This window comes from Eublepharis macularius, chromosome 2 (genome assembly GCF_028583425.1).
Source record: "Eublepharis macularius isolate TG4126 chromosome 2, MPM_Emac_v1.0, whole genome shotgun sequence".
In the NCBI taxonomy this organism is placed as follows: domain Eukaryota; kingdom Metazoa; phylum Chordata; class Lepidosauria; order Squamata; family Eublepharidae; genus Eublepharis; species Eublepharis macularius.
Genome location: NC_072791.1, coordinates 66,337,462 through 66,363,690, shown reverse-complemented (window position 1 = coordinate 66,363,690; position 26,229 = coordinate 66,337,462). Strand labels below are relative to the sequence as shown.

Sequence of the window (26,229 nt, the reverse complement as noted above, 5' to 3'; positions counted from 1 at the left end):
CCCCATGATCACATATTACATGAAACGTGTAGTTTGGGCTGTAACTAGATCCAGAGTAGCTTTAAAATGGGTTGTTGTGCAGATACCTGTATAGCTTGAATCCCTCTGTACTTTGGGAAACAACTTCTTTTTCATACAAGTGAAGCCATGGGTGGAACTTTTTCAAGCCTTAGTTCAAATTTTAATCAGAGAACCAGCAATGGTTCTCTGTATGAGTAACCTGACCTGTCTAGAACTTGATCCTCTTGAGTTGTTCAGAAGTTGTTGCTATTGATTTTACTGCCAAGTAAGCAAGCATAGGATTGCAGCCTTCTTTATTTAAACCACCCAAACTCCAGGTAATGTTGGAGTTAGGGAAGTAGGATAACTGACACTGCTTGAGGTACCTGTTCCTGATAGACTTTTGTAGAACAACATCATTCCTATGATTTTCTGTTGTCACTTCTTGTATTTAAGAGTGTATGATCCTGAATGAATAGGAGAGAAGTTGAATGCCCCTCTCCTTCTTACCTTTTTGACATTCAGGTGCAATGAGCGAGGGCCTTAGCTTGTGATACTGGACAGCATAAACATTGGAAATGGAGAAAAATAGCAGGAATAGAAATAGTCTACTGTAGCAAAAACATCACAGAAATTTGTCACAGGACTCTTGGACTTCGATTCTAACCTTTTTTTCTCTTTGCGGCCCTCTTCTTCCTTTGCAGATGTGGTCTTCTGCTGCAGACCATGTCACTGGTCTTGCATGAGTGGAAGTTCCTAATGAAAAAGAAATGATCTCCACAATGGGTATTGTAGAGGCAAGTTTAGGAGCCAAGAATTGGAAATATTTATTACTCTGCATTCCTGATCCTACAGACAGAAGATAGTGAATGTAGTTTTCCAGTTCTTAAGTCCTATCTATCTTAAGTTGCAAATAATTCCTTCTTCCTTGTAGTTGTTCCCAGTAGAATACTGATATTATCATCAATCGCTCCCTGCCTTTCACACACACAGCCTGTTTTTGTGGAATCTCAAGGCCAGTGACACTGGTTAGATACCAAAAGTCTCTTGCCTAATACTGAACATACTTCATCATAATGAAAATTCTTTGTTGAAAATTTCTCAGCATCCATCCTTAACCCAGAAATTCTTGAGTATGCCTACTGCCTTATTTTATCGGAAGCACATTGCCATATGAATGGCTAAGATTTGTCCTTTTAGTTGAAATATACATCTAATCTTTACTCAAGTCATCTTATGCAAGTGTGAATTTCACAGCACTGGCATGTGTAAGAAGATAAATTATCTCCATATTTTACTCAACTATAAGAGGCGCTGGCTGCTGTTCTGCACTTCCTGAGTTGCTCAATAGCTGGCATCCACTAACAAGTTCCAAAGAAATAACTTGAAACATTGACATAGCGCCCTCCTGCTCAGTCATGCATGCAGAAGGTTCCTGCTGTACTTTGCATACCAGTTAACAACGTTGTTTTTTGTGCAGGTTTAGTAATGTTGAAAAGACTAAGTCTTAAAAGCACTTTGGTTCTTAATGTAGCAGCCTGTTTCTTGACATTGTGAAGATGGGTTTTTTGGATTTGTACAAACTTACTAGTGATTGGGAATATATACTCAAACACTCAGATTCCTTTATTTTTTTTATTTCAGCCCTTGAGGCTATGAACATACACATGTGGTGTTAGTCCCCACTGATTTCATTAAGACATTAATAAATATCAGCAAACATAATAAGTGATTTCAGAACTGGAGTCTAGCAGTACTTGTATTCTATGTGCTACTACCACCTCTATTTAATATTTAAGCTATGTAATATATGAGGCACTGTATAAAGCATAGAAATTATGTAGTACTTCAGTAGTATTTTGGAAGTCTTAACCATTGATATCAATGTGATTTACTTCCAAGTAAGTATATTTGAGATTACAATCTAAGGTGGGGGAAGATGAAAACTTGATGTAGAATGAGGTTGGGGTATGATTAGTTATCTAGTAGTAGAAAGAGCAGAAGGTGTTGGCAGAGTGGTAAATAACACAGTGGTAGTACGCAGTACTGATTATAGGTGTAAAAGAGTTCATTTAGGAACTATATATCAGATAGTAAAGAGGAGAGATAGAGATCCTATCTGACTACATGGGGGAGAGAGTGTGTTAGAGGAGAGAGAAGGAGGATATTGCCCTGTTTAGTCCAACAGGAGAGAAGACAAGGAAATGACCTTTAGGAGACAAGAGAGGTGCTGTTCGCACTGTCCTATCTAACTGGTCCTTGCTGGGCCGCTGTATGGAAGGGTCTTCTTCCTTCTTGTATACCAGACATTGCTATTTCCAACAGAAGGTACAAAGCCCATGAAGAAATTGTTCTGGGAAGATTTGACGAAGAATGAGGTGGAGAAGAGACACTTGTATTACCCAACCTATTAGTATCTTGAGTGGGAAGAGCTTTGGTTTATCAACATCCAGGTGAGGCCTGGAGAGCTTACAGTTGATCTCCAGACTGCAGAGATCAGTTCTCCTGGAGGAAATGACAGCTTCAGACTGTATGACATATCTCCACTAAGCTTCCTCCCTTTCTGGCTCTGCCTTAGAAAAAAGAGGCAGAGACAACAGACACTACTGGGAGGAGCGAAGCAAAATATTAAGGAATTTAAGGTATATATGAATAAACTGAGTGCAGGCAATAAAAGTAACTGCTATACTGCATATGTTCAATACATTAAAATATGACATCCATAATATGAGTAAGTTGTGCAAATAAACATACTATGCAAATAAAACTGATCAAAAGTTTCAGGAAAGTTCCTTTAAAAAACAATTTCTATTTGCATGTTATAGTTTATATTCTAATTGTTAGAATAAAATTATTTATTTTTGACTTGGTTAATGATTGATATTGCTCTTAAATTTTTATATCAGTTAAGAACTTGGAAAATGGCAGATGTGTTCCAGGAATAAAGATGTTTTTTGGTCATGAAATTGTGAATGGTGAGAATAAATTTTGATAATACTTAGAAATTCTTTGCTTCTTTTGTATATTGTTTCTTTTGTATGTTTTAGGATTTCCTTGCCCATTTCTAATTTCCTACTCACAGTGCTCTCTTTTCATTCCTCTCCTGGAAAGTTAAATGTTACTAGCTTTGGCAAAAGAACAAAAATGTACAGATCGCTTCTCCAATTTATTTTCTGAAATACATTAAATAAAAACAATTATAAGAGTTTTGACAATGTTACAAGAGCGTTATCCTGTTCAGATAAAAATTAATGAAGTCTAGAAAGCCAAACCAAGTGCAAAGGAAGTAATTATCCAGTATTAGAATGAATTGGGCTGCAGTATACTTAACTGTATACAGTCCTGTTGAGTCACTTAACTTAGAATATATGGTCATTGAAATCTTGACTCCACAAATGAGCTATTAATATATAACTATAGAAGATTCATAAAAACATCTTGCGAAGCATTAAAAGCTCATTCCAGTATTTTGCAAAGACCTATGCTCAATAATATTCCAGAAGGAAGGAAATTTAATTATTTTTGTTTGAAAGTAAAAAGCATGTGTTAATCTTAGTATATCAGAGTCTTGCAGCCCCATAAATTAAATTTATTGTGGCTCTCAAAAGTTTATGCCATGATAAATGTCTTTAAGGTGGCATGAGAACAAGCACCCCTCTGGAATTTGGCTCTATTTTTGTGCAGCTTTAAAGTGTAGTTATGCCAACCTATGATCTTTAAAAGTATCAGTGGAATTAGTCACTGGAGGATTCAGGTATTACAAGAGCAAATGGTTTTTAGAATCAGCAGGATTATAATGAGCTGGCTAAGAGACGCTGTGTGAAGTAGAAAATGTCTCATTCAAATCTATCATAAACTGTCATAAGGAGTCTTGACCAACCCACATTCTAGCATAATCTTTTCCCCATTTGTCAAATGGGTATAGCAGTAATGACAAGTCACAGAGGTGTTTTTAAGATTACTGAAATAATAAATCCAAAGAATTCTAAGCTGTTTGTTAAAAGTGCTATGTACATGTTCTTTATTTTAAAAAAAGAGATTTCTTTCATTGGAGTGCTTTGTTAAGAATAGGTATTAGAGGAAAATGGTATAACAAAGGTTCCCATATTTTCTCCACTTCTACCTTGAGATTGTTGTTATATCCACTTTACATCTTTAACTGCAGTATGGTTTTGACAATACTTGATGTATTTGAACATCATCCCTGTGATATAGGTCATAATTTTCCTTATAGTTATAAGCAGGCAGCTGAGGTTGAGGGAAACAGATGTACTTGAAGCTCTGCATAGAGTTCAATGATGAACAAAGATTTGCACACCAATCTCCCGTGTTAGGTTTATTCTAGGGAAAGCAATTTGCATCATACTCCTGTCCATGTTAGTTTTGGAGGTCCCACTGGGTTAAATGGCACTTACTCTCAATAAACGTGCATTCAGTTGCAAACCCAAGTGTTACTGAGGGATGTACTGGAAATCTCTTTGTAATAGATTGTTATCCGTGTCTAATTAAGGCTTCCACTGATTCAAACTAAAGATTTTATCTTTACTCCTGGACAGCTTTCAGACCCTTAACTAAGACCTGGAAAACAGCACTCACTTTTTAAACAAGGCTGTTTGTCAGCACACAATTATTTATAGGGTTCTTCTTGCAATATTCTCCCTCCAAGACACAAAGACTCCTTTTAGAGTTTAAATTTTTGTTTTATTAGAATAAACTCTAATATTTTCAAAGAAGCAAAATACTAAAACATAAATGCTTATTAATATAAATGCTACAAAGATGAAACACAGAAAACCAATAAATAGGTTTCCTATAATTTCTTAATTAACTCAAGTTTAAAACAAGCAGATTTTCGATGAAAAGCATTCAGAATCCCATAGCATACATTACAATGGTAAGATTCTCACCTAGGTTTTTATGAGATTGCTTTCAGCCAGAACTCTTATTTACTATCTGAGTTGGCACTTGTATAGGTTATCTTATGCAGAAATCTAAGATCTTTTGCGTGTGATAGAATAAATAAACTATGATTGGTTTAAGACTTAATTGATTACTCATATTTTCAACCATATGATATAATTAACCAAAGAGTGATGCTATGTCCAGCTGCAAGATAAAACTATAAACAAGCACTGGAACTACTAATAAGCAGTAAGTAAGTAAGCAAACCAAAAACAGCTGAACAGGACTCCCTACTGTCAGAGAATAATGAAAATGGAATGATAACTATACAGAATGTTAAGTAGTAAAACGTTTAAAAACATGTTATTATAAAGTAAATGGGACTTCAGTCTGGAGTAAGCTGTTTGAGTATTGGCATATCAAATGCAAGCATTCTAAAGTAGTAGTACAGAGGCTGCACTGGCTACTACAGCATCTCTTTTAAAACCACTTGCCATATTGACAAAGGAAGCTAAGATTACATCAGTGTTTCATTCTGATCAACAGAATGCTGATCTAGAAATGAGGTTTGGTAGAGGAGGACAAAATACAAAACTCAGCTGAGGCTTTAACCATACAGAAATAAATATGATTCCTAGTTAATGGCTAAATTTGTAACAGAAGGTGTTGATTTATGTTTCAGTACAATTGCTTGATGAATCAGAGAAATGTGCTGCGGAAGGAATGGAAACCCCTACCAGGTACATATGAAGAGTTTTAAGTTGTCCATTTCCAGGAGTGATTTAAAAAGTTGGATGTTAAGACAAGCCATGGAAAATTTTCTGTTTGTGTTGATGCATCCAATGAAAGCTATTATGTACAGCCCAGATGAGTATCAAAATGTTGAGGTATCCATTACTTACAAGATGGGCTACTACAGACTAACATGGCTAACTCCTCTGGATCTATATCCCTTACAGTACAGGATGTTACAATGTAGCATGAGATTAAGAATTTTAGCAGGTCAGCCATAGGTAAGAAAGAATCAATGCGTAGTGCTTTATATAGCTTTTTAATGAAGGTGAAAGACCACTTAATATAGCTCACTATTTTTATGTTTGTTTATCTGTGTGTATGTTTATGGATCTCAATCTCTAAGGGCATGTACCAAATTTCTTAAGTCATCAAATGATATAAGGGAATCTCTTTTTGTATATAATTATTCATGTGCAGTAATTTTGTTAGCTTATAAAAATTCCCATATCATATTTATTTATTTGTTATCTGCAGAAAGGAGCTCTGACTCTTGAAAGCTCATACCCTGAAAGTCTTGTTAGTCCCTAAGGTGGAGCCTACTCGTACTTCACTTTACTTCACTTATAGCCAACCTTTCTCTCTGAGGCTTAAAGGAGATTGCAAAATTTTAGAATTTTATAAAATTTTAGAATTTTATAAAATCCAATAAATGTGGTGAATGTAGAATTAGAAAACAACGCAAAGAAAAACTGTCTTAAGATACGACATGCAGTAATGTAGAAAGTGGATTACAAAGTTAAAAGTTAGTCAACATAAGCAATAGACTACACTTCTGTTCCCTTATAAAAACATCCTCATGGGCTATTCCTTTATACTACAGTTCTAATCCCTTTATAAATTACCCTTTGTACATTTGTTTTGCACATTCTGCAAAATTTATAGAAGTTGTAGGGACTTTCTGATCTCCTCGTGCAGGTCATTCCATAAGGGGAGAGCCACAATGAAGAATGCAGATATATAGGCCATTGCCAATCCTACCCATTTTCAGAGTGGCACTAAGACTATGTTCAGATGAGCAAAGCTCACACAGTGGAGCATAGTAGGAGAGAGAAAATCCTGCAGGTTTGTGGGTCCAAGGCTATTAAGGGCTTTGTACCGAAAGACCAAAACTTTGAATTGAACCTGATAATTTACTGATAACCAATGTAGTGACTGCAGAATGGTTGTGATATGCACAACCCGATAACAACTGAGCTATGATGTTTAGTACCAACTGCAGTATCTGAGTTGACTTTAAGAGCACACCCACGTAGAGTACATTAGAATAGTCTGGCCTTGAAGTTACAGTGGCATGCACTCATATGACCAGATTGACTAAATCAAGGTAGGGAGATGTCTTCTGGGCTAAATGAAGATTTAAGAAAACATTTTTTGCAACTGAATTATCTTTCTTCTCCAGAAATAATGCTAGGTCTGCTATAACCACTTTTAATTGAATCAGTGTGTCAGCTGGACCCCATCTAATGTGGGAAGCACAGTGTCCTTCAAGATCTCTGCTTTCCCAGCTAGCATTAACGTCCTGTCAGGATTCAGCTTCAACTGATTAATTCGTAACCATTTAACCATAGCAGTCAGGCTCTACATTATCAGCAGGCAATTTTAATAAAGATATATAAGGCTAAGTCTCATCAGAATATTGATGAGAACCTACTCCAAAACCACAAATATATATAAAATGTATTATATTGTATGTAATCCACCCTGAGCCTGAAATTGTGGGGAGGGCGGAATAGAAATCAAATAAATAAATATAACAAGTATTTGCTTTTCCAGAGTTTAGCCATTTACATTTTTTCAGCTGAACTTTACCTTGTAGAATACAGCAGGAAAACATCACACATTTCACAATTTAAAATACCTCAGTTTCTAGGTGCTGCCTCTGCCTAATCCCTTTCATAATGGAGGATTAAAGCTGTGTTGTCAAAAACTCAGAATGACCTTTTGTATTTTGTTTTGTTTTGACCTCCCTGCAGTGATTCTTTTGGGGACTTCCACATATCATCATCATGCTATCATATCCTTTCTGGGTTTCCCCAAAACCTACTTTGTTGCTATTTTTCCTGAAAAATTGTACCCAAAGTGGGTTTAGGGAAAGTGTGAAAGGGAAGGTGCAGATTTTTACACTTCTATTTCCTTTCTAGCCATTTAACTAGATGGGGAAAAGAATCAGCCATTATGGGGCAGGAAGTAACTTGGGAAGTATATGTCCCATTTGTTTAGTGAGCCAGTTGGTTCTGATCTCAAATGCTTGTAACTCCATGCTGGTCCGTATGTTGTGTGTTAACAGAGTTACTGTTTATAAACAGCTTTTCCCATAGTAAATTTACCATTTTGCCAGATGGATTTTCTGTCATCCTAAAACTTGCATGCTCTTACACCATTCAAAACAGCAAGAGGTCACTTCACTTATTTTGTGAATATTTCCCACGTGGATGAACATGGCAGCAGTTTCCTATGCTAAGCAACATTCCTTAAATCTGGGCTTTCAGATCAGTTACCCCACTGCTGTGCCTTGGGTGCTTCTTTCTTCTTTGATTTCATTGTCTTCCTCTTTGAATTCTTCCTTCCCATGTCATAATCCTTATTGCTGACTTGGCCATTGGTTTTCTTTTCACCTAAGGTCTCTTTTTTCTTTACTGTTTCAACTTCTGAATAATTATTGGATGAATAAAGCTTGCAAGAACTGCCAGGGTCTGCTGCCGGGGAAGATGTGAATGTTTGACTAAAAAGCCATTACTGCATGGAGAACAGAACATCACTTAGTTTTGTGTTAGCATTAGCTAAAATGTAACTAACATCCTGTCTGTTACTTTATAGTTATTGATCCACAGTGCCAATAATGATTTCTTGTGCAGCAGGGAAAATCCAGATACTAGAATGGCTGTCAAGGTCACAGGAGAACCAATGAAGCAGAACATTCAAGGTTCTAATGCTGCTGTCCAAGATAGGAAGCAGCTCAGCCTGTTTCACTCCAAATCTACCTTTTCAGGTAACAACTATAAATCCAGGCTATTATTTATTCTGCACTTCCTTTTTTAAAAAAATTCTTTTTCTGTACTGTCATCTTAAGGCACATAACTTAGCAATGAATTTTTGTTCGGTTTTGATTTTTTTATTCTTAAAACACCAGCTATATATCTAGTGGCTAGTTCATTGGTGTTTTCTTTATGTGCACGTTGCCAAAGCACTTACTGTGATTTATAGGATGACAAAGTGTCATAACATACATCTAAAAATTATAGTGAAGAATGCTTTAGTTGGAAACAGAATTGTGGTATGGATTCTATTGCTAGTAGCAGTTAATATTTGAAGGGCCTCATATCTTTTCAGATTTTCTTCCTCTGAACAATCTTAAATAGTGTCATTGGAGGTGAGAGTGGGAGTGCTACATGCACTTGGGCAAATATGCAGCTAGTGTTTATGGCTGTGGTGCACACGTTCTGTGATTTTTAAGTAAATTATGTTTCAAGAAGAAAAGAATAAAGATTAAAATGAATATATGTGATAGGATGAATAGCAGCACTACATTGTGCAACTGAGAATGATGGAGGTATAGGAGACTGCTGAACATCCGACTGGATCTGGATCTGACTGAATAATGTACCTTACCATTTCCCCCCATAGGTTGAATAGACCAATGCTGAAAAATGGAAAAAAAAATTGTGTAGTTCTTATAGTAGATTTTAAAAAGGCATCAGGCTTTAAATGGATCAGTTCTAAATCATAGAACTGTGCATACATTCAGATAGTTTTGACATAATTGTTTGCATGTGATTGCAGCTAATTAGACAGAGAACCATTCAAATATAGTAGTGTTTCACACAGTAAAGTACAGTTTGCTTGTTAGGAGAGGCACTTGAATGATCAGGTTATAAGAGTCATCAAAACCAAATGCCATCCACCTTAGAACTGGACGCTCTTATTTCAGTTTTTTTAAACTTCATTTTGTAAGAGTCAATGAAACATTGCTAAATAACATATTTAAGTGAAGTTTTGCTGTGATTGGTAAAAAGAAAGTATTCAGTGTGTTAATTTGATTTTAGATGACAACACAGAGGACAATATAGAATACATTGTCATTGATCAGTTCCAAAGGAAATTTGGTTCTGCTGTGAGTATACTTTTGTTTCTACTTGTTAATTCCCCCCTTCCCAGGATTTTGCTTTTCTCTGTAGTCGATACAAGATCTATGGTAGGTTGTATTAGAGCAAACATTCTAAATCGCTGCCAGCAGTCCTAGTTACAGCAACACATATGGGACTTAAATGAACTTTTCTCATAACATAACCTGGTTTAAAATGAAATGAATTGAGTGCAATTAATTTCTGAACACTGGATTTATGACTTACTGGGAATTTAACACCAGCGATGTGCTTTTCTTTGTAAAGAGAGAGTATGGGGAAAATATTTCTGTCAGTTATGTTACACAATAATCCATGTACTTTATAGCTGGGGGCCTGAGATTGGCAGATTACAGAATCACAGAGTTGGAAGGCGACATACAGACCTTCTAGTTCAACCCCCAGCCCAGTGCAGGATGAGCCTAAAGCATCCCTGACCAATATTCATTCAGCCTTTTCTTGAAAACTGCCAGTGAAGGGGAGCTCACCACCTCCCTAGGCAGCTGATTCCACCTTTGAACTACTCTGACTGTGAAAAAGTTTTTCCTAATATCCAGCTAAATCAAAAAGAGTCCAGTAGCACCTTTAAGACTAACCAATTTTATTGTAGCATAAGCTTTCGAGAATCAAGTTCTCTTCGTCAGATGCCTGATACAGATACTGGCCAAATACCAGCTGGTACCTTTCTGCATTTAATTTAAGCCTGTTGCTTCGAGTACTATGCTGTGCAGCTAAATGGAACAGCTCCTTGCCCTCCTCCAAATGACAGCCTTTCAGATACTTAAAGAGAGCAATCATGTCCCCCCTCAATCTCCTCTTCTCCAAACTAAACATTCCCAAAGCCTTCAGCCTTTCCTCATAGGGCTCAGTCTCCAGATCCCTGATCATTCTCATCACTCACTTCTTGATTTTGTCCACATCCTTTTTGAAATGAGGCCTCCAGAACTTCACACAATACTCCAGGTGCGGCCTGACCAAGGCAGTATAGAAAGGGACTATGACCTCCTGCGATTTCGATGTAATGGCCCTTTTGATACAACCCAAGACTGAGTTTGCCTTTTTTGCTACCACATCACACTGACTGCTCATATTTAGTTTACAGTCCACTCTTACCCCAAGATCTCTTTCGCATACACTACTACCCAGAAGTGTATTCCCCATCCTGTATTTGTGTTTCACAAATGTAGCCCAGATGTAATACTGTGCACTTACCTATGTTGAATTGCATCCTGTTCACAACCGCCCACTTCTCCAGAGTATTCAGGTCTTGTTGAATTTTAACTCCATCTTCTTGGGTGTTTGCCATTCCTCCCAATTTGGTATCATCAGCAAATTTAATGAGTAGCCTGTTTACCCCTTAATCCAGATCATTGATAAAAATATTCAAAAGTATCGGGCCTAAAACCGAGCCCTGCGGCACCCCACTGGACATCTCCCTCCAATCTGATGAAATGCCATTGACCACCACTATTTGGGTGCGGTCCTCTAATCAGTTTCCTATCCACCGAACTGTCCTATAATCCAGTCCGCAGTCTTCCAGTTCACCCATTAGGATGTTGTGGGGAACCTTGTCTAAAGCTTTACTGAAATCCAGGTAAATCACGTTGACAGAGTTCCCACAATCCAGTAAGCTTCTCACTCAATCAAAGAAGGAAACCAGGTTGGTCTGACAAGATCTGTTGGGGACAAAACCATGTTGACTTCCTCGGATCACTAAGCGGTCCTTCAGATGCTTACAGATCGATCCCTTTAAAATCTGCTCTAATATCTTGCCAGCAACAGAAGTCAGACTGACCGGCCTGTAGTTTCCTGGGTCGTCCTTCTTCCCATTCTTAAAGATTGGGATAACATTCGCTCTTCTCCAATCTTGTGGCACATCTCCAGTCCTCCGGGAGGCCTTGAAGATGATGGACAGAGGCTCTGCAAGTTCTCTAGAAAGTTTTTTGAGCCCTTCTGGGTGCACACCATCCGGCCCAGGGCATTTGTATTCATCCGGTGTAGCCAGGTGCCTCTCCACAACTTCTCTTGTCAATGTCAACTCCCCCCGCCCGGTGTCCTGTCATGTTTACTGCCATCTCTAAATTCATCATCTCTAGGTTACCACAAGAGTTATTCAGTGATCCATCTAGATGACCTCTTACTTTGTTTTCCATCCAGTAATTACTTGATCTCTGCAATGGACTCAATCTTCTAATTAAAAATATCAGTCAAAGAATATAGATACTTACCTTCCATGTCATGGAGATCACGGATCCACCCAGGCTTCAGCTACCAGCTGTTACTTCTGGTAGTGATTATTTATTGTTGTGAGATGGGGCAGGACAATTACATGATAAAGGGGAAGACTAAAGCAGAAAGAAACACCAGAAAGAAGTGGCACCTTCTAGTTTTGATTCCACTTAGCGTCTGTCTACAAAAGCCTATCACAGCAACAGATTGTGAAAGAGATCATATCTAGAGTAGTAGTAATTAGTACATTTACAGTGTAGTCTAAAAAGAGCTACCCCAGTCTAAACCCATTGTAATCAATGGTCTTAGACTGGAGTAACTCCTTTTAGGATTGAGCTGTTAGAAAGAAGCAGTGTGTCATTTTTCTTCAAATAGTAAACATATCAAGTTCAATATAAATCAGTTCAACAGTTTTCTGGAATGAAATTCTTCCCCAGTTGCCCCCTCTTTTTACTTTAGCAGAATGCATAAAGAAGTAACTCTACCACTATTTTCTTTTAGTGCTTTGTTACCTGCATATTAGTCAACAGTATTCTCAAAGTAGAACCACTTAGAGTCTTCTGTCTGCAGACACAAAAGGGACCTGTAATATAAAACAACCCTACAAAATCCACTGAATTTTTTTTTTTTGAAAAATTTTTTATTGGGTTAGGATCAAATGTTTACACATTACAGTCAATTTTCCCATTTCCCAATTTCTAACCCCCTCCCTTTCCCCCCCCCATTTTGTTGACTTCCAACAGTTTTCCAACCCTTTATCCCTTTTCCCTTACTCTTTATATATTCCTCTATCTAACAAATATATATCCTCCCTTTATTCTAAGCAATACTTCTTTAACTATTTTTAATACTCTGTACCCTGTCTATGAGTCCCTTTTTCCATAATAGATAAACAATTTATCCCATTTTTCATTATTCCACTTTCAAATATTTCTATATATCATAAACTATGTAAACCATACATTCATATAAATCAACCAGTTTAATTTATAATCTATATGTTATTCATTCTATCTTCTTCTTTCTATTTTAATTATATTTGTTTACATTAGTATTTCTATTCCCCTTCAATCATAAGTCTATATATGATATCAATCAGTTTGACTCATATACAGCTTCAAATAAACATATTCAGTTTGGTACATTGTACGGAATCAAAAAGAAAATATTATTAGTTAGTCAGTCCTTATAGTTAACCCTTATGATTAATTGTTTTCTATCAATATTCTATTTATTATTCTATATATATCAATCTAATATCATAACTGCTTAGAAATTCTCTTTAACCTCTTCTCCTCCCCGGTAAAGTCACCCCCCTCTACATTTTATTGTACTTCAGTAGTTCTCAAACTGCCACAGTTCTCCTCCCACCTCCCATTTCTTCTCCAAATATTGTTTCAGCTTCTCCCAGTCTGTGTTAAACTGTCCTGAGTCCAGGTTTCTCAATTTTCTTGTCATTTTGTCCATTTCTGCCATATACAGCAATTTGTGGATCCAATCTTCAATGGTTGGCACTTCTTGTATTTTCCATTTTTGCGCATACAAAAGTCTAGCTGCTGCCGTCATGTAAAATATCAACGTCCTATGATGGGCTGGAATTCCCTCCATTCCCAAGTTTAGTAGCAGGAGTTCTGGGTTCTTATTAATTTGAAATTGTAAAATCTCACTCATTTCTCTTATTATTTCCCCCCAGTACTGCCTAGCTACCTCACACGTCCACCACATATGATAGAGGGAGCCCTCATGCTTCCTGCATTTCCAGCATTTATTAGAAGTGTTCGAATTCCCTAGCGCAATCTTCTTTGGTGTCATGTACCAACGGTAAATCATTTTGTAAATGTTCTCTTTAATACTAGTGCATGTCGTTGTCTTCATTGTAGTCTTCCACAAGTATTCCCATGCCTCCATTGTTATTTCTTTGTTGAAATTTATGGCCCATTTCACCATTTGTCCTTTAACTACTTCATCCTCAGTATACCATTTCAGCAGTGCTTGGTATACCTTAGATATTCTTTTCTTGTCCTCTTTAAGAAGGGTCTGCTCTAGTTCCGAATTCTCTGTTCGTATACCTCCCTTTACAGAGTCCGAGTTATATAAATCTCTAATCTGTCTGTACTGGAACCAGTCGTAATAAGGTGATAGTTCCTCCTGAGTCTTTATTCTGAGTTTAGATGCTTCAGTTCTAGTTATTTCTTTGTAAGTTAAACATTGTTGCTCATTATCAACAGCTCTCGGGTCTATCACCTCATATGGAACTACCCACAAAGGGGTTCCTTCTTCCAAATAGATTTTATACTTCTTCCAGATTATATATAAACTTCTCCGTATATAGTGATGCAGGAACATCGAGTTCGCCTTTACTTTATCATGCCATAAGTATGCGTGCCATCCAAATATTTTTTTATATCCCTCTAGGGCTAGTAATTTCTTATTCTTTAGCGTCATCCACTCCTTCAACCACACCAAGCAAATTGCGTCATGGTAAAGTCTTAGATTGGGCAGTTGCATTCCACCTCTTTCCTTTGCATCTTGCAAAACTTTCATTTTCACTCGAGGCTTCTTGCCTGCCCATACAAAGTCTGATATTTTCCTCTGCCATTTTTCAAATTGCTTAGAGTCACTGATGATTGGTATTGTCTGTAGCAAAAACATTACTCTTGGTAACACATTCATCTTAACTGCTGCAATCCTTCCCAACCATGACAGATTTAGTCTGTTCCATTTAATCAAATCTCTCTCTATCTGAGTCCATAGTTTTTCATAGTTGTTTTTAAATAAGTCTATATTCTTAGCAGTCAGTTCGATTCCCAAATATTTCACCTTGCTTGTTACTTCACAATCCGTTATTTCCGTTAACAATTGTTGTTTCTGCTTAGTCATATTTTTGCATAATATCTTTGACTTCTTTTTATTAATATAAAAACCTGCCAAGTCTCCGAACTCTTTAATCTTATCTATCACTTTTGGCATGTTCTCCAATGGGTCTTCTACAATTAACATTATGTCATCCGCAAATGCTCTGACCTTGTATGAATAATCCTTTATTTTAATTCCTCGAATTTCTTCATCTTGTCGTATTTGTATCATCAGGATCTCCAATACCAAAATGAACAGCAGTGGAGACAACGGGCAACCTTGTCTTGTTCCTTTACTTATAATCAATTTCTTAGTCGCTTCATCATTCACCACAATTGCTGCAGTCTGGTCTCTGTAAATTTCCTTAATTGCTCTAATGAATCTTTCTCCCAATTGTAGCTTTTCCATAGTGGCAAACATAAAGTCCCAGTTTAAATTATCAAACGCCTTTTCAGCATCAACAAAGAAGAAACCAACCTCTTTGTCACAACGCTTATCATAATATTCAATAGCATTAATCACTGTCCTTAAATTGTCTCTGATTTGTCTGTCTGGCAAAAAGCCTGCTTGTTCCTCCTCAATGACTTCCGAAAGCCACCCCTTCAGTCTTTCCGCCAGTATCTTCGCAAAGATTTTATAATCATTGTTAAGTAACAATATAGGTCTGTAGTTTTTCACATTAGTCAAGTCTTGGCCCTCTTTGGGGATCAATGATATATTCGCTTCATTCCAGGTATCTGGAATCCGCTGGTCCTTTAAAACTCCATTGATCACCTCTTTTAGGAATGGTGCCAGTTCGTTGGCCATTACCTTATAAAATTTCGCTGTAAGTCCATCTGGCCCTGGCGCCTTTCCTAGATTTGCAGATTGTATTGCCTTGTTTAGTTCCTCATCTGTTACTTCACTGTTCAGTTTATTTCTCCAAGCTTCCGAAATTACTGGAAGTTTCATTTTCTCCAAATATAACGCTATTGACTCTTTATTTACCTCCTTCTTATTATACAACTTAGCGTAGAATTTGTAAAAGGCTCTACTAATGGTAGTCTGTTCCAAATACGTTTTATTATCTTCGCAAATTCTATTTATTATTTTCTTTTCCCTTCTCTTCTTCAGTTGCCATGCCAAATACTTCCCAGGTTTATTTGCACCTTCAAACGCTTTCTGATTCAATCTTTTAAGATTCCACTCCAATTCCTTATTATTCATTGCTGTTAACTGTTCTTGAAGTATTTTAATTTCTTGATATAATTTCTTTTTCCCTGGTCTCTTTTTTAACTGTATTTCTTTGGCTTTTATTTTCTCCTCAATCTCTTGTCTTTTCTCCTCTTTCTTTTTTCTTGCTCTACCATTTAAATCCATTAGTATGCCCCTTATAACCGCCTTATAAGCGTCCCAAACTTTGTCAGTTGGTACTTCTTTATTTACGTTGTATTGTATGAAGAACTTTGTCTCTCTTCTCAACATCTCCATATTCTCTCCTTCCTGTAGCAAGTCCTCATTTATTCTCCATGCTTTCCTTTTTCTCCTTTTCCCTAATTTCCACATGATTGGATTATGATCTGAGCCTACCATCAGCATTATTTCTACCTCCTTAGTCCATAACGCTAAGTCTTTTGAGGCCCAGATCATATCAATTCTTGATAGTGTACAGTGCCTTGCAGAGTAAAAAGTAAATTGTCTACTTTTAGGATATTCTCTTCTCCATACATCTTCAAGAGTCTCCTGTTGTATCAAGTCAAAAAAGAGCTTTGGTAATAGTCCTCTTTTCTTTTGTGCAGTTGTTATCTTTTTATGTAATTCCAAGTTCGTCACTCCATTGAAGTCTCCGGCAAGAATTATCTGGTCGTATGAAAGATCATCTAGTTGCTTCCTCAAATCCTCAAAGAAGCTTTCCTTTGCACCGTTAGGTGCATAAACTCCGACTACCAACACTCTCTTTAAGTCCCAAGTACATTCCACTGCAATAAATCTGGCTTCCACATCTTTCATTACAAATTTTGGCTGTAGCTCCTCTTTTATGTACAACACCACTCCTCTTTTTTTCTTGTTGGAGGCCGCTACAAATTCTTTGCCCAATTTTCCTGATTTTAAATATTTTACATCCTGCTTTCTGATATGGGTCTCTTGCAAACAAACAATGTCACATTTTTGTTTTAATAGCCAGTGGAAAATATTTTTTCTCTTATTCGGTGAGTTTAGTCCATTTACATTCCAAGATAAAACTTTACACTCCATACTCATAGTCTTGTTGGTAAGTCTTTTTCATTGTCCCTTATAAATCGCTCCATCTCTTGCTCAGATCTGATGCGCTTTTTGGCCCCTCCAAACTCAAAGGACACACCTTCTGGTAACTCCCATCTGTACCTGATTTTCATGTCCTTCAAGATCTGAATTAGCACTTTGTATTTTTTCCGATCTGATAACACTGACCTGGGTAATTCCTTCATTATGATAATCGTCTTGCCATCAATCTCCAATGGATCTTGAAACTGTTTTGTCACAATCTTCTCTTTCATATTTCGTGTCGTAAACTGCACAATCACGTCTCTTGGTAATTTCCTCTGGGTTGCAATTCTCGAATTCACACGGTATGCCACATCTAGGATAGCCACAACTTCCTCCTCCTCCTTCCCCAGGTATTCAGCTAACACCTCAGTCATCTGTTCTTGCGCTGACTTTCCTTCCACTTCTGGCAAGCCACGAAAACGTAACTGCTTCTCCATGTGTTTAGTTTCTGCAACTGACATTCTCCCCCTCATCAGTCTCATCTCTGTTTGTTGCGTGTCTGCTAAGTTCTCCATCGCGTCTTCTACTGTTTTAACTCTCTGCTGCGTTCCTTGTAGTTCACTTTGTATTGTTTCCATACCTTTTTTCACTTCTGACAGCTCCGATTTTACTGTCTGTGTAACCTCTTTAACCTCTTTAATCAGCTCCAATTTCGTGTCCTTAAGTTCTTTAATCACATCTAAAAGTTTTTTATCCAGGTTTTCTATTGCCGATTGCCACTCTTTTTTTGACATCGTGGGGCTTGCTTTGGCTCGCTCCCACGAGTCCGCTCTCTTCCTTAACTCCGTGGCGTAAAATTTAATGTCCTTTTATTTCAAATGTCCCGGTCTTCTTGCAAAAATTAAATTTTAAAGAGTCCAAAATGTCGGGCGTCTTTTCTCTATGGTTTCTCTATGATTTTGCAATCCAAGATGGCCTACTTCCTTTTCCGCTGAGGCCGCGACCCTTCCCCTTTCAAAGATGGCGATTCCCTTCTTCCTGCCCTCCAGCAAGGGCCGCTTCTCTCCAGCAACTCTATTGTTGTTACGCACTTCCTGTCTCCCAACTTCCCACAGTAGGTCTCGTGATGGTGTCTTTTTCTCACAGCTCCATAACCGCAAGTATTCAAAACAATAGTCCAATTCCTTTAATAACTTCTTTAAACTGAGTCTCTTTTCAAATACAACTCTTGCCGAGTCTTCCCCTCTTTATCGTTAGCCTGTTGCAGTTTATAAATCTACTTTTATTCCTCTCTGCTTTAATCAATCTGTCCCGTAACAGAAGATAGTGATCTTTACCTTCTCATTCACTTTTCTCGGGTTGTAATCGCTGTTTCGATTTTAGCTTCTCCTCTCCGTTTCTTCCCCCAATCGAAGCTTGGGTATGTAGGTCTTATGCCAGCCGAATTGGCCCCAGAACTGCCGCAGAGATTATAGCCGACCTGTCGCAGGGTGGGACCTCAAGGATCGGGAGGGGACCCGTTGTGCAGAGCCCCCCCTCGTCCGAGATCTAGCACACCCTAGGGTCTTGAGCGTTCTTTGCCTGCTCTCCGCCTGAGAGCAGTCGGCCGCGGGCTATTTTTCCCCCGCCGGCCACTTAAAACGGCAGTCCGGTCAGCTCCGCAAATGGAGCTGCGTCAGACCTCCATGGATCCCAAACCGGAAGTCAAAATCCACTGACTTTTTAATTGGGTGCTCTTTGTCTCAGATGTTGAATTTAGGGAGAAGGTTGGAATTTTAAAAATGATGAGGGTTTTAAAGAAGGCATTGATCCAAGTAGTGTTAGGTGTTTTATTTATTATTTATTTCCAAAAAATTTATCCCGCCTTTCTGCCCTCATCAGGGCAACCAAGGCAGCCACTCTAATCACCTGGCTGCAGAATTCTGCACCAATTGAAGTTTCTTGTCAAGGTGCTTCTTGTCAATGCCCATGCAGAGGGCATTGCAGTAATCTAATTTAGGTGTAAGCAGGGCATGCACCACAGTGGACAGATCTTTTCTGCCAAGGAAAGGCATCAGCTTGCTAACTAGTAGAAGGCAATTGCCTCAGCTGCCACTGGCTTATAAGCCTGAGTTGAAGAGCATTCCCAAACTATGAGAGAGAGTTTCTCCTGCATCTTGTCATGGAAAGATGACCCAATAACATTCCACAGAACTGGTATGAGTTATTAAATATACAAGAATGGTGTGGAACTGTAAACTAAATAAACATTCCATTGTATGTGGGAATCTAGGTTTAAACGGCCCTGGAAGTTGTGAAATGCAATGACTTCAGCCACTAAAACCAGGTTTTTATTGAAGAATATTTTATTGCCTTCAGGTTTATTGGAGTTTGACTTGGGGTAGAGAATACACCTCAAATACATTTGCGTATTTTTCACATTAAGAAGATAATTTGTATACCTTCTGAAGTTGTATGAACATTTATTTAGCTTTAAATCATAATTAGTTCCTAAATAAGTGTCTGCTATCTAAATAATAATGGAAAATCTTGATTTAAATCTTGATTTTGATCTTGATCTTTTAAATCTTGATTTAAAAATTAATTTAAATTGCCACAATAAATGACTGATTTAAATCAGTCCAGGCTATAAATTTATAGTATACATATGCTCTATATGACCAAGTTGGCAGAGAGTAGTATTTGTATATGTCAGTATAACACATATAGAAAAGTGTAGTTGTAAAAGAAGCATAAATATTGTATTTACTCTTTTCACATTTTTCTTTGTATGGTTTTTTGACATTTGAGGCTTGGCAGGATGTGAAGTGTGCGGAGAGCTTCCTAAAATATAGTTACCTTTTATATAAATAACGTCAAACTGCAAAATCCTCTTTTAAGCAGATGTATTTCTTTAACAAGAAGTATATAGTTTGTTAAATGACAAATATGAAGAATGTCAGTCATTAAGGTAGCTGTAATGGAAATTGTATAGGATAGCAGCAGAGTGCTGATACCACAGAAAATAAAGTTTACTGGAAGCTAGTGGTGTTAAATTTTCATCATTGGAGTATGTATAACATAGCTCTCTCCCAGTCTTGAATATGGGAAAATAATCCTGGCCAGTCTTACATGGATGATGTAAGGATTTCAGGATAAATCATGGGTGAATCATTTTGAATGCTGAATGCATTGTATAAGATCCACATTGGCTAGAAACAAAGGCAGATTATTTCCTTTAAGGATATTCTCCTTCCTAATACAAGCATACATATTGATGCAAAGGACACAGCTTGTATCACAAATCCATTCATCAGCCTCTTTTAAGGATTTTGTACTTCTTTCAAGGGCACATGTACAATAAAAAGGTGGTCTGTTCTGTTGGGCCATTTTCTGAAATTTTCAGCTTCCATTTTTAAAAGTCTCTAGCCCTTTTCCCTGTAGAAACACAAGGAGAAAGTGTAAGGGTGGATCCTACAGAGTGTTTCTGCAGGCAAAAGGATTTCCTCCCACATAGTGCAGCTTTCTCATCTGCATGGTTGGGAGCATTCTGGGCTGCAGAACGAGGGGAAGGCATAAAAGTTGAATTCCTTGAGATCCACCCAGTTGTTGATAGTATTTTGGCCAGGAAAACAGGAAAACTGCTCCTGTCTTTTAGTGCTACGGTCAGTGAGTTGTGAAAGTGCTAGGATGATCAGGCACTCAAACATCTGACACTTCAATAAATATATTTAATTATAATTAAACTATTTAATAAATGGTTGTTTAATTTAAATCTATTAGACAATCTTCATATAGGTTTTGCTATTTTATGGAAATTTCAACACACTCGCCCATGGGTTCTCAAGATAATCAAGGCTAGATAATTAGAGAAAGAATGTTTGATAATTTGCCTCCTGAAACTGGAGCTAAGATAATGCTAGAAACATTTTTGCAACTGGTGTAATGGAGCACTTACTCATTTCCGTGTTTGAAATCTGACTTTTTAGAAAGCATATGGCAAAACCTAACTTCACCGAAATATAAACAGCGCAACAAAATATATTCTTTAAGGTTGAAGAACACTCTGTATTCATTCTTTATTACTTCTCTCATATGCTTGCTGATTCTGTAATAAAGGCTGGTGGCTTTTGGTAGTTGTGTGTTTACATGCCAGTTGTATTTGTTCACATTCATCCTTTGTTCCCTTTCCTCACTGTTTTCAAATTCTAACCTGCAGAATCTGTCATTTGCTCATCTGTCAAATGCCATATATTTGATAGTGTTGTATATAGTACTATGCCCATACATCACAACATCCGATCTATACTGGATTTAAACTTTAGCATTCTATGTTATACCAGCTTTCTTCTATATCCTCATGTTAGTAGTTTTTTCTTCTTTTTCTCCCCTTGTTCTAACTAGATGATGCATATCAAAAAACAAAATGTTTGTGGTATAGCAGCAGAGGGTGTCAATCTGTGTCGTCACGGAAAACTCTCTTGGTTGCAGGTAGGAACACAATTTAAAAACATGTCTTGACATTTATATCAAAATCTTTGATTCCTAGATTCAGTCTGTGATTTGCCTTACAATCTATAGATATAAATATTTTAAATGTGTTATAGCTTTGTTTATATAACTTCATCTCTTCATTACTGCTGTGTATCATGACATAGGTTGATTTTAGGTAGTTGTGTCAGCTTATAGGAAAAAACAAAAACAGCAGCGGTGTAATATCTTTGTTGATCCATAGTCTACTCCCTTTCAGAAGCCATGATCCCTGGAGTGCTCTTCATTCTCAGGCCCCTGTGCATCCAGAAATACAGGGAAACTCCATCTTGTATCAGAACAAAATAGTAAACAGTCCAGTAGCACCTTTAAGACTAACCTTTACTGTAGCATAAGCTTTCGAGAACCACAGTTCTCTTCATCAGATGCATGGAGGGTATGAAGAAACTGGCCAGATATATATAGGTGGAGAGGGGAGGAGGGACTAGATGCAAATCAGTTTGCTTCTGATAATGAGATCAGTTTTTGCTTCTGATAATGAAGTCAGTTCCTTCTGATAATGAGATAACTATTCATAGTCTGTATTCAATCCGACTGAGTCAAATTTACATATGAATTCCAATTCAGCAGCTTCCCTGTTGGATTTTGGTTTTAAAAGGTTTCTGTTCAGCTATGGTGACCTTTAAGTCCTTGATGGAATGTTCTGTTAGATTGAAGTGTTCTCCCACTGGTTTCTGGATGTTTCCATTTTTAATGTCAGATTTGTGTCCATTTATTCTTTTGCGCAGAGATTGGCTGGTTTGTCCAATGTACAGAGCAGATGGACATTGTTGGCACATGAGGGCATCGAAAGCTTATGCTACAGTAAAGTTGGTTAGTCTTAAAGGTGCTGCTGGAGTCTCTGCTATTTTTGTCCAATCTCTACTATTTTGCAGCTACAGACTAACATGGCTAACTCCTCTGGATATATATATATCAGAACAGTGAATCATGATCAGGACTACAGGCATTCAAGCAAATCTGAATCTCATAATAAGACAACCAGGATCCCATAGGACAGATGTAATACACGCCACTGAAGGAGTCATTTTGTGGTTTGATGGGATCCCCCGTACGCAGGCCAGTATGAATAACCAGTGTTTGCAGGACTATAGCTTGACATTCCATTCCACTTAGGAATATCCCTCATCATTCGAATCCTCTTGAAAACCTAATCAAGCCGTTAATCAGTAAGATAAGCTCACCTTCTGTCCCATTAGCAACCCCCCTCCCCATAATAATGCTTGAAATTTGGTTTCCCACTGCCAGTTTTCAATATAAAAAGGACTTCTTCATCCCCAACATAAAAGTTCACTTCAGGACAGGACAGTATGACCTAATTTTTTCTGTTCTGCTTCCCACGCCCTACCTTGACATCATGTCCTTTTCTTCCTCCCAAATAGTCTACCCTCATCTGCCCTTTGACTATTGGAACATCCCCCTTCTTAGCGTGTCAAGTACAGACACATGTAACTGGATAAATTATGAGATTCTGCCTATATATTACTGAGGTCTCAGATCTGGTCAGCATCTCATATCAAAGTAGGGAGATTCCCAAAAACAAACAGGCAGAAGACTGAATAATTTTTTTTTTATTATTGAGAAGCTGAAAGAACAGAGGAATAGAGAGGCACATAAGAGTGCAAACACGCCTGCAAGCACACACACAGTAAAAATGCTAAACTTTAATACCTAATCAATAAACTAAAGTGGAGGTGGGAAGAATGAGAGCACACAACCTGTCTGTAGAGTGTGGAAATCCAGTAGAGTCCTGATATGGAGAGCAGAAGAGAGGAGCACAGAGAGAGAGACAACCTTGTGTCCCCAAGGAGCCTGTGACAAGTCACATAGGGGCAATAGTTGAACAACCAGGAAAAACGGCCCAGTTTGGGCTTTGGGGGCTATTTGTATACTGTAAAAATGCTGGTGGTGCTAAGATCAGGTTACTCCTTGCTCAAGATTGAGTTGGGGCCAAAAAGTGTAATTTCTGTTGGGTGATTTAAAGTTAACTGACAAGCAGGAGCGTGTTCAGGATGGGCCTGTCAACTAGTACAGATGTTCATGTTTTGGAATGTGCTGGCCATAGGATGAGGCAGGGATAAGTGAACAACAGGAGCTTAGGTATCTGAAGAAGGGAGCATTGACTCTCGAAAGCTCATACTTGGGAAATCTAGTTGGTCTTTAAGGTGCTACTGGACCTCTAAAGTCCAGGAGTGAAGAGATGGCTATCTCCAGAAAGATGATAGGTTTATGATAAGGCTGATTAACTACTGCATCCTGCCCTGCATTAAGGCTATCAGAATCTAATTCTATAGAACCACCCAAATTTCAAGTGAGGAGGAGGCTGCTATGAGAACCTCTCTGTGTGTGCTATGTGCCGTCAAGTCGTTTCCGACCTATGGTGACCCTGTGAATGAAAGACCTCCAAAACGTTCTCTCTCTAACAGACCTACTCAGATCCTGCAAACTAGAGGACGTGGCTTCTTTTATTGAGTCAAGCCACCTCATTTTAGGTCTTCCTCTTTTCCTGCTGCCTTCTACTTTTCCTAGCATTATTGACTTTTCCAGAGAATCTTGTCTTCTCGTGATGTGACCAAAGTACGATAGCTTTAGTCTTGTCATTTAAGCTTCTAAGGAGAATTCAGGCTTGATTTGATCTAGTACCCACTTATTTGTCTTTTTGGCTGTCCATGGTATCTGCAAAACTCTCCTCCAGCACCACATTTCAAATGAATCAATTTTTTTTCCTGTCGGCTTTCTTTACTGTCCAACTTTCACATCCATACATGGCAGTGGGGAATACCATAGTTTGGATTATCTTGATCTTGGTTCCCAGAGAGACATCTTTATCTTTAAGGATCTTATCTATCTCCTTCAAAGCTGCTCTTCCAAGTCTCAATCTTCTTCTGATTTCTTCATTGCAGTCTCCCTGTTGGTTGATGATTGAGCCAAGGAATAGACAATTTTGAACAACTTCAATTTCCTCATTGTCAACTTTAAAATTGTGTAGTTCCTCGGTAGTCATTACTTTTGTCTTCTTGATGTTCAGTTGTAATCCTGCTTTGGCACTTTCCCCTTTAACATTCATCAGAAGACATTTTAAGTCTTCACTTTTTTCTGTTAGTAATGTGGTGTCATCTGCATATCTCAAATTGTTAATCTTCCTCCTACCAATTTTCACTCCACCTTCTTCTAGATCTAACCCAGCTTTCCTTATGATATACTCTGCATAGAGGTTGAACAGGTAGGGAGATAATCTGCATCCTTTTCTGACTCCCTTGCCAATTGGAAACCATTCTGTTTCCCCATATTCTGTCCTGACAGTAGCCTCTTGTCCAAAGTACAGGTTGCATATTAAAACAATCAGATGTTGTGGAACTCCCATTTCTTTTAAGACTCTCCGTAGCTTTTCATGATCTACGCAGTCAAAAGCTTTGCTGTAATCTATAAAACACAGGCTGATTTTCTTCTGAAATTCCCTGGTATGTTCCATTAGCCATCGTAAATTTGATCTCTGGTGCCTCTTCCTTTTCTTACTCCAGCTTGAACATCTGGCATTTCTCGTTCCATATATGGTAAGAATCTTTGCTGTATAATTTTGAGCATCACTTTGCTTGCATGGGAAATTAACGCTATTGTCCAATAGTTACTGCACTCCTTGGAGTCCCCTTTTTTGGGGATTGGAATGTAGACTGAGCGTTTCCAGGCCATTGTTTAGTTTTCCATTTTGTTGACATATTCTTGTTAAGATTCTGATGGACTCCATTTCTGTGGCTTGAAATAACTCTGTTGGTATTCCATCTACTCCAGGTGCTTTGTTTCTCTCAATTGCTTTGAGTGCATCTTTTACCTCACTTTCTAGGATTTCTGGTTCTTCATCAAAAGATTCTTCGTCAAAAGTATCTGCCATCCTTCCATCTCTTTTGTATATTTCTTCAGTGTATTGTTTCCATCTTTCCTTTATTTTGTCCTGATCAGATACTGTATTTCCATGTTGATCTTTTAGCATTCCATGCGGTGGCTTGAATTTTCCTTTGATTTCTTAGATCTTTTGGAACAAATCTCTCGTTCTTCCTTTTTTGTTATTCTGTTCTGTTTCTTTGCACTGGTTATTATAATAGATTTCTTTGTCTCTGCGTGCAAGTTGCTGAAAAGCTGCATTTAGAGTTATGACCCTATTTCTGTTGCCTTTTGTTTTTGCTTCTCGTCTATCTTTAGCAATTTTAAGAGTTTCCTCAGACATCCATTTAGGCTTCTCCTTTCTTTTGGCTACAGGGATAGTCTTTGCACGATAATATCTCTAGTTTCAGCCCATAATTCTTCTGGCTCACAATCAACTAAACTTAGTATTGCAAATCTGTTCCTTACCTGGTCTTTAAATTCTTCAGGAATATTATTTAGATTGTATTTTGGCACTATGATTCTTTTAGTGTTTCTCTTCAGCTTTATTCTAATTTTTGATATTAACAACTCATGATCTGTATTGCAATCAGCTCCTGGTCTTGTTTTAGCTGAAAGAATAGAGCTTCTCCATCTACTGCTTCCAATTATATAATCTATTTGGTTCCTGTATTGGTCACCCGGTGATTTC

At 37.8% G+C, this 26,229-nt stretch overlaps 1 protein-coding gene across 1 annotated transcript in view; it reads left to right on the top strand.

Moving 5' to 3' along the window:
- EXD1 (exonuclease 3'-5' domain containing 1) overlaps window positions 1-26,229 on the top strand; it is a 63,535-nt gene that overhangs the window by 7,514 nt on the left and 29,792 nt on the right. The window contains exons 3-7 of the mRNA XM_054972057.1: window positions 2,907-2,975; window positions 5,585-5,642; window positions 8,553-8,686; window positions 9,741-9,808; window positions 21,513-21,599. Coding sequence (XP_054828032.1) covers window positions 2,907-2,975; window positions 5,585-5,642; window positions 8,553-8,686; window positions 9,741-9,808; window positions 21,513-21,599 — 416 coding nt within the window. The remainder of the gene's footprint in view (window positions 1-2,906; window positions 2,976-5,584; window positions 5,643-8,552; window positions 8,687-9,740; window positions 9,809-21,512; window positions 21,600-26,229) is intronic.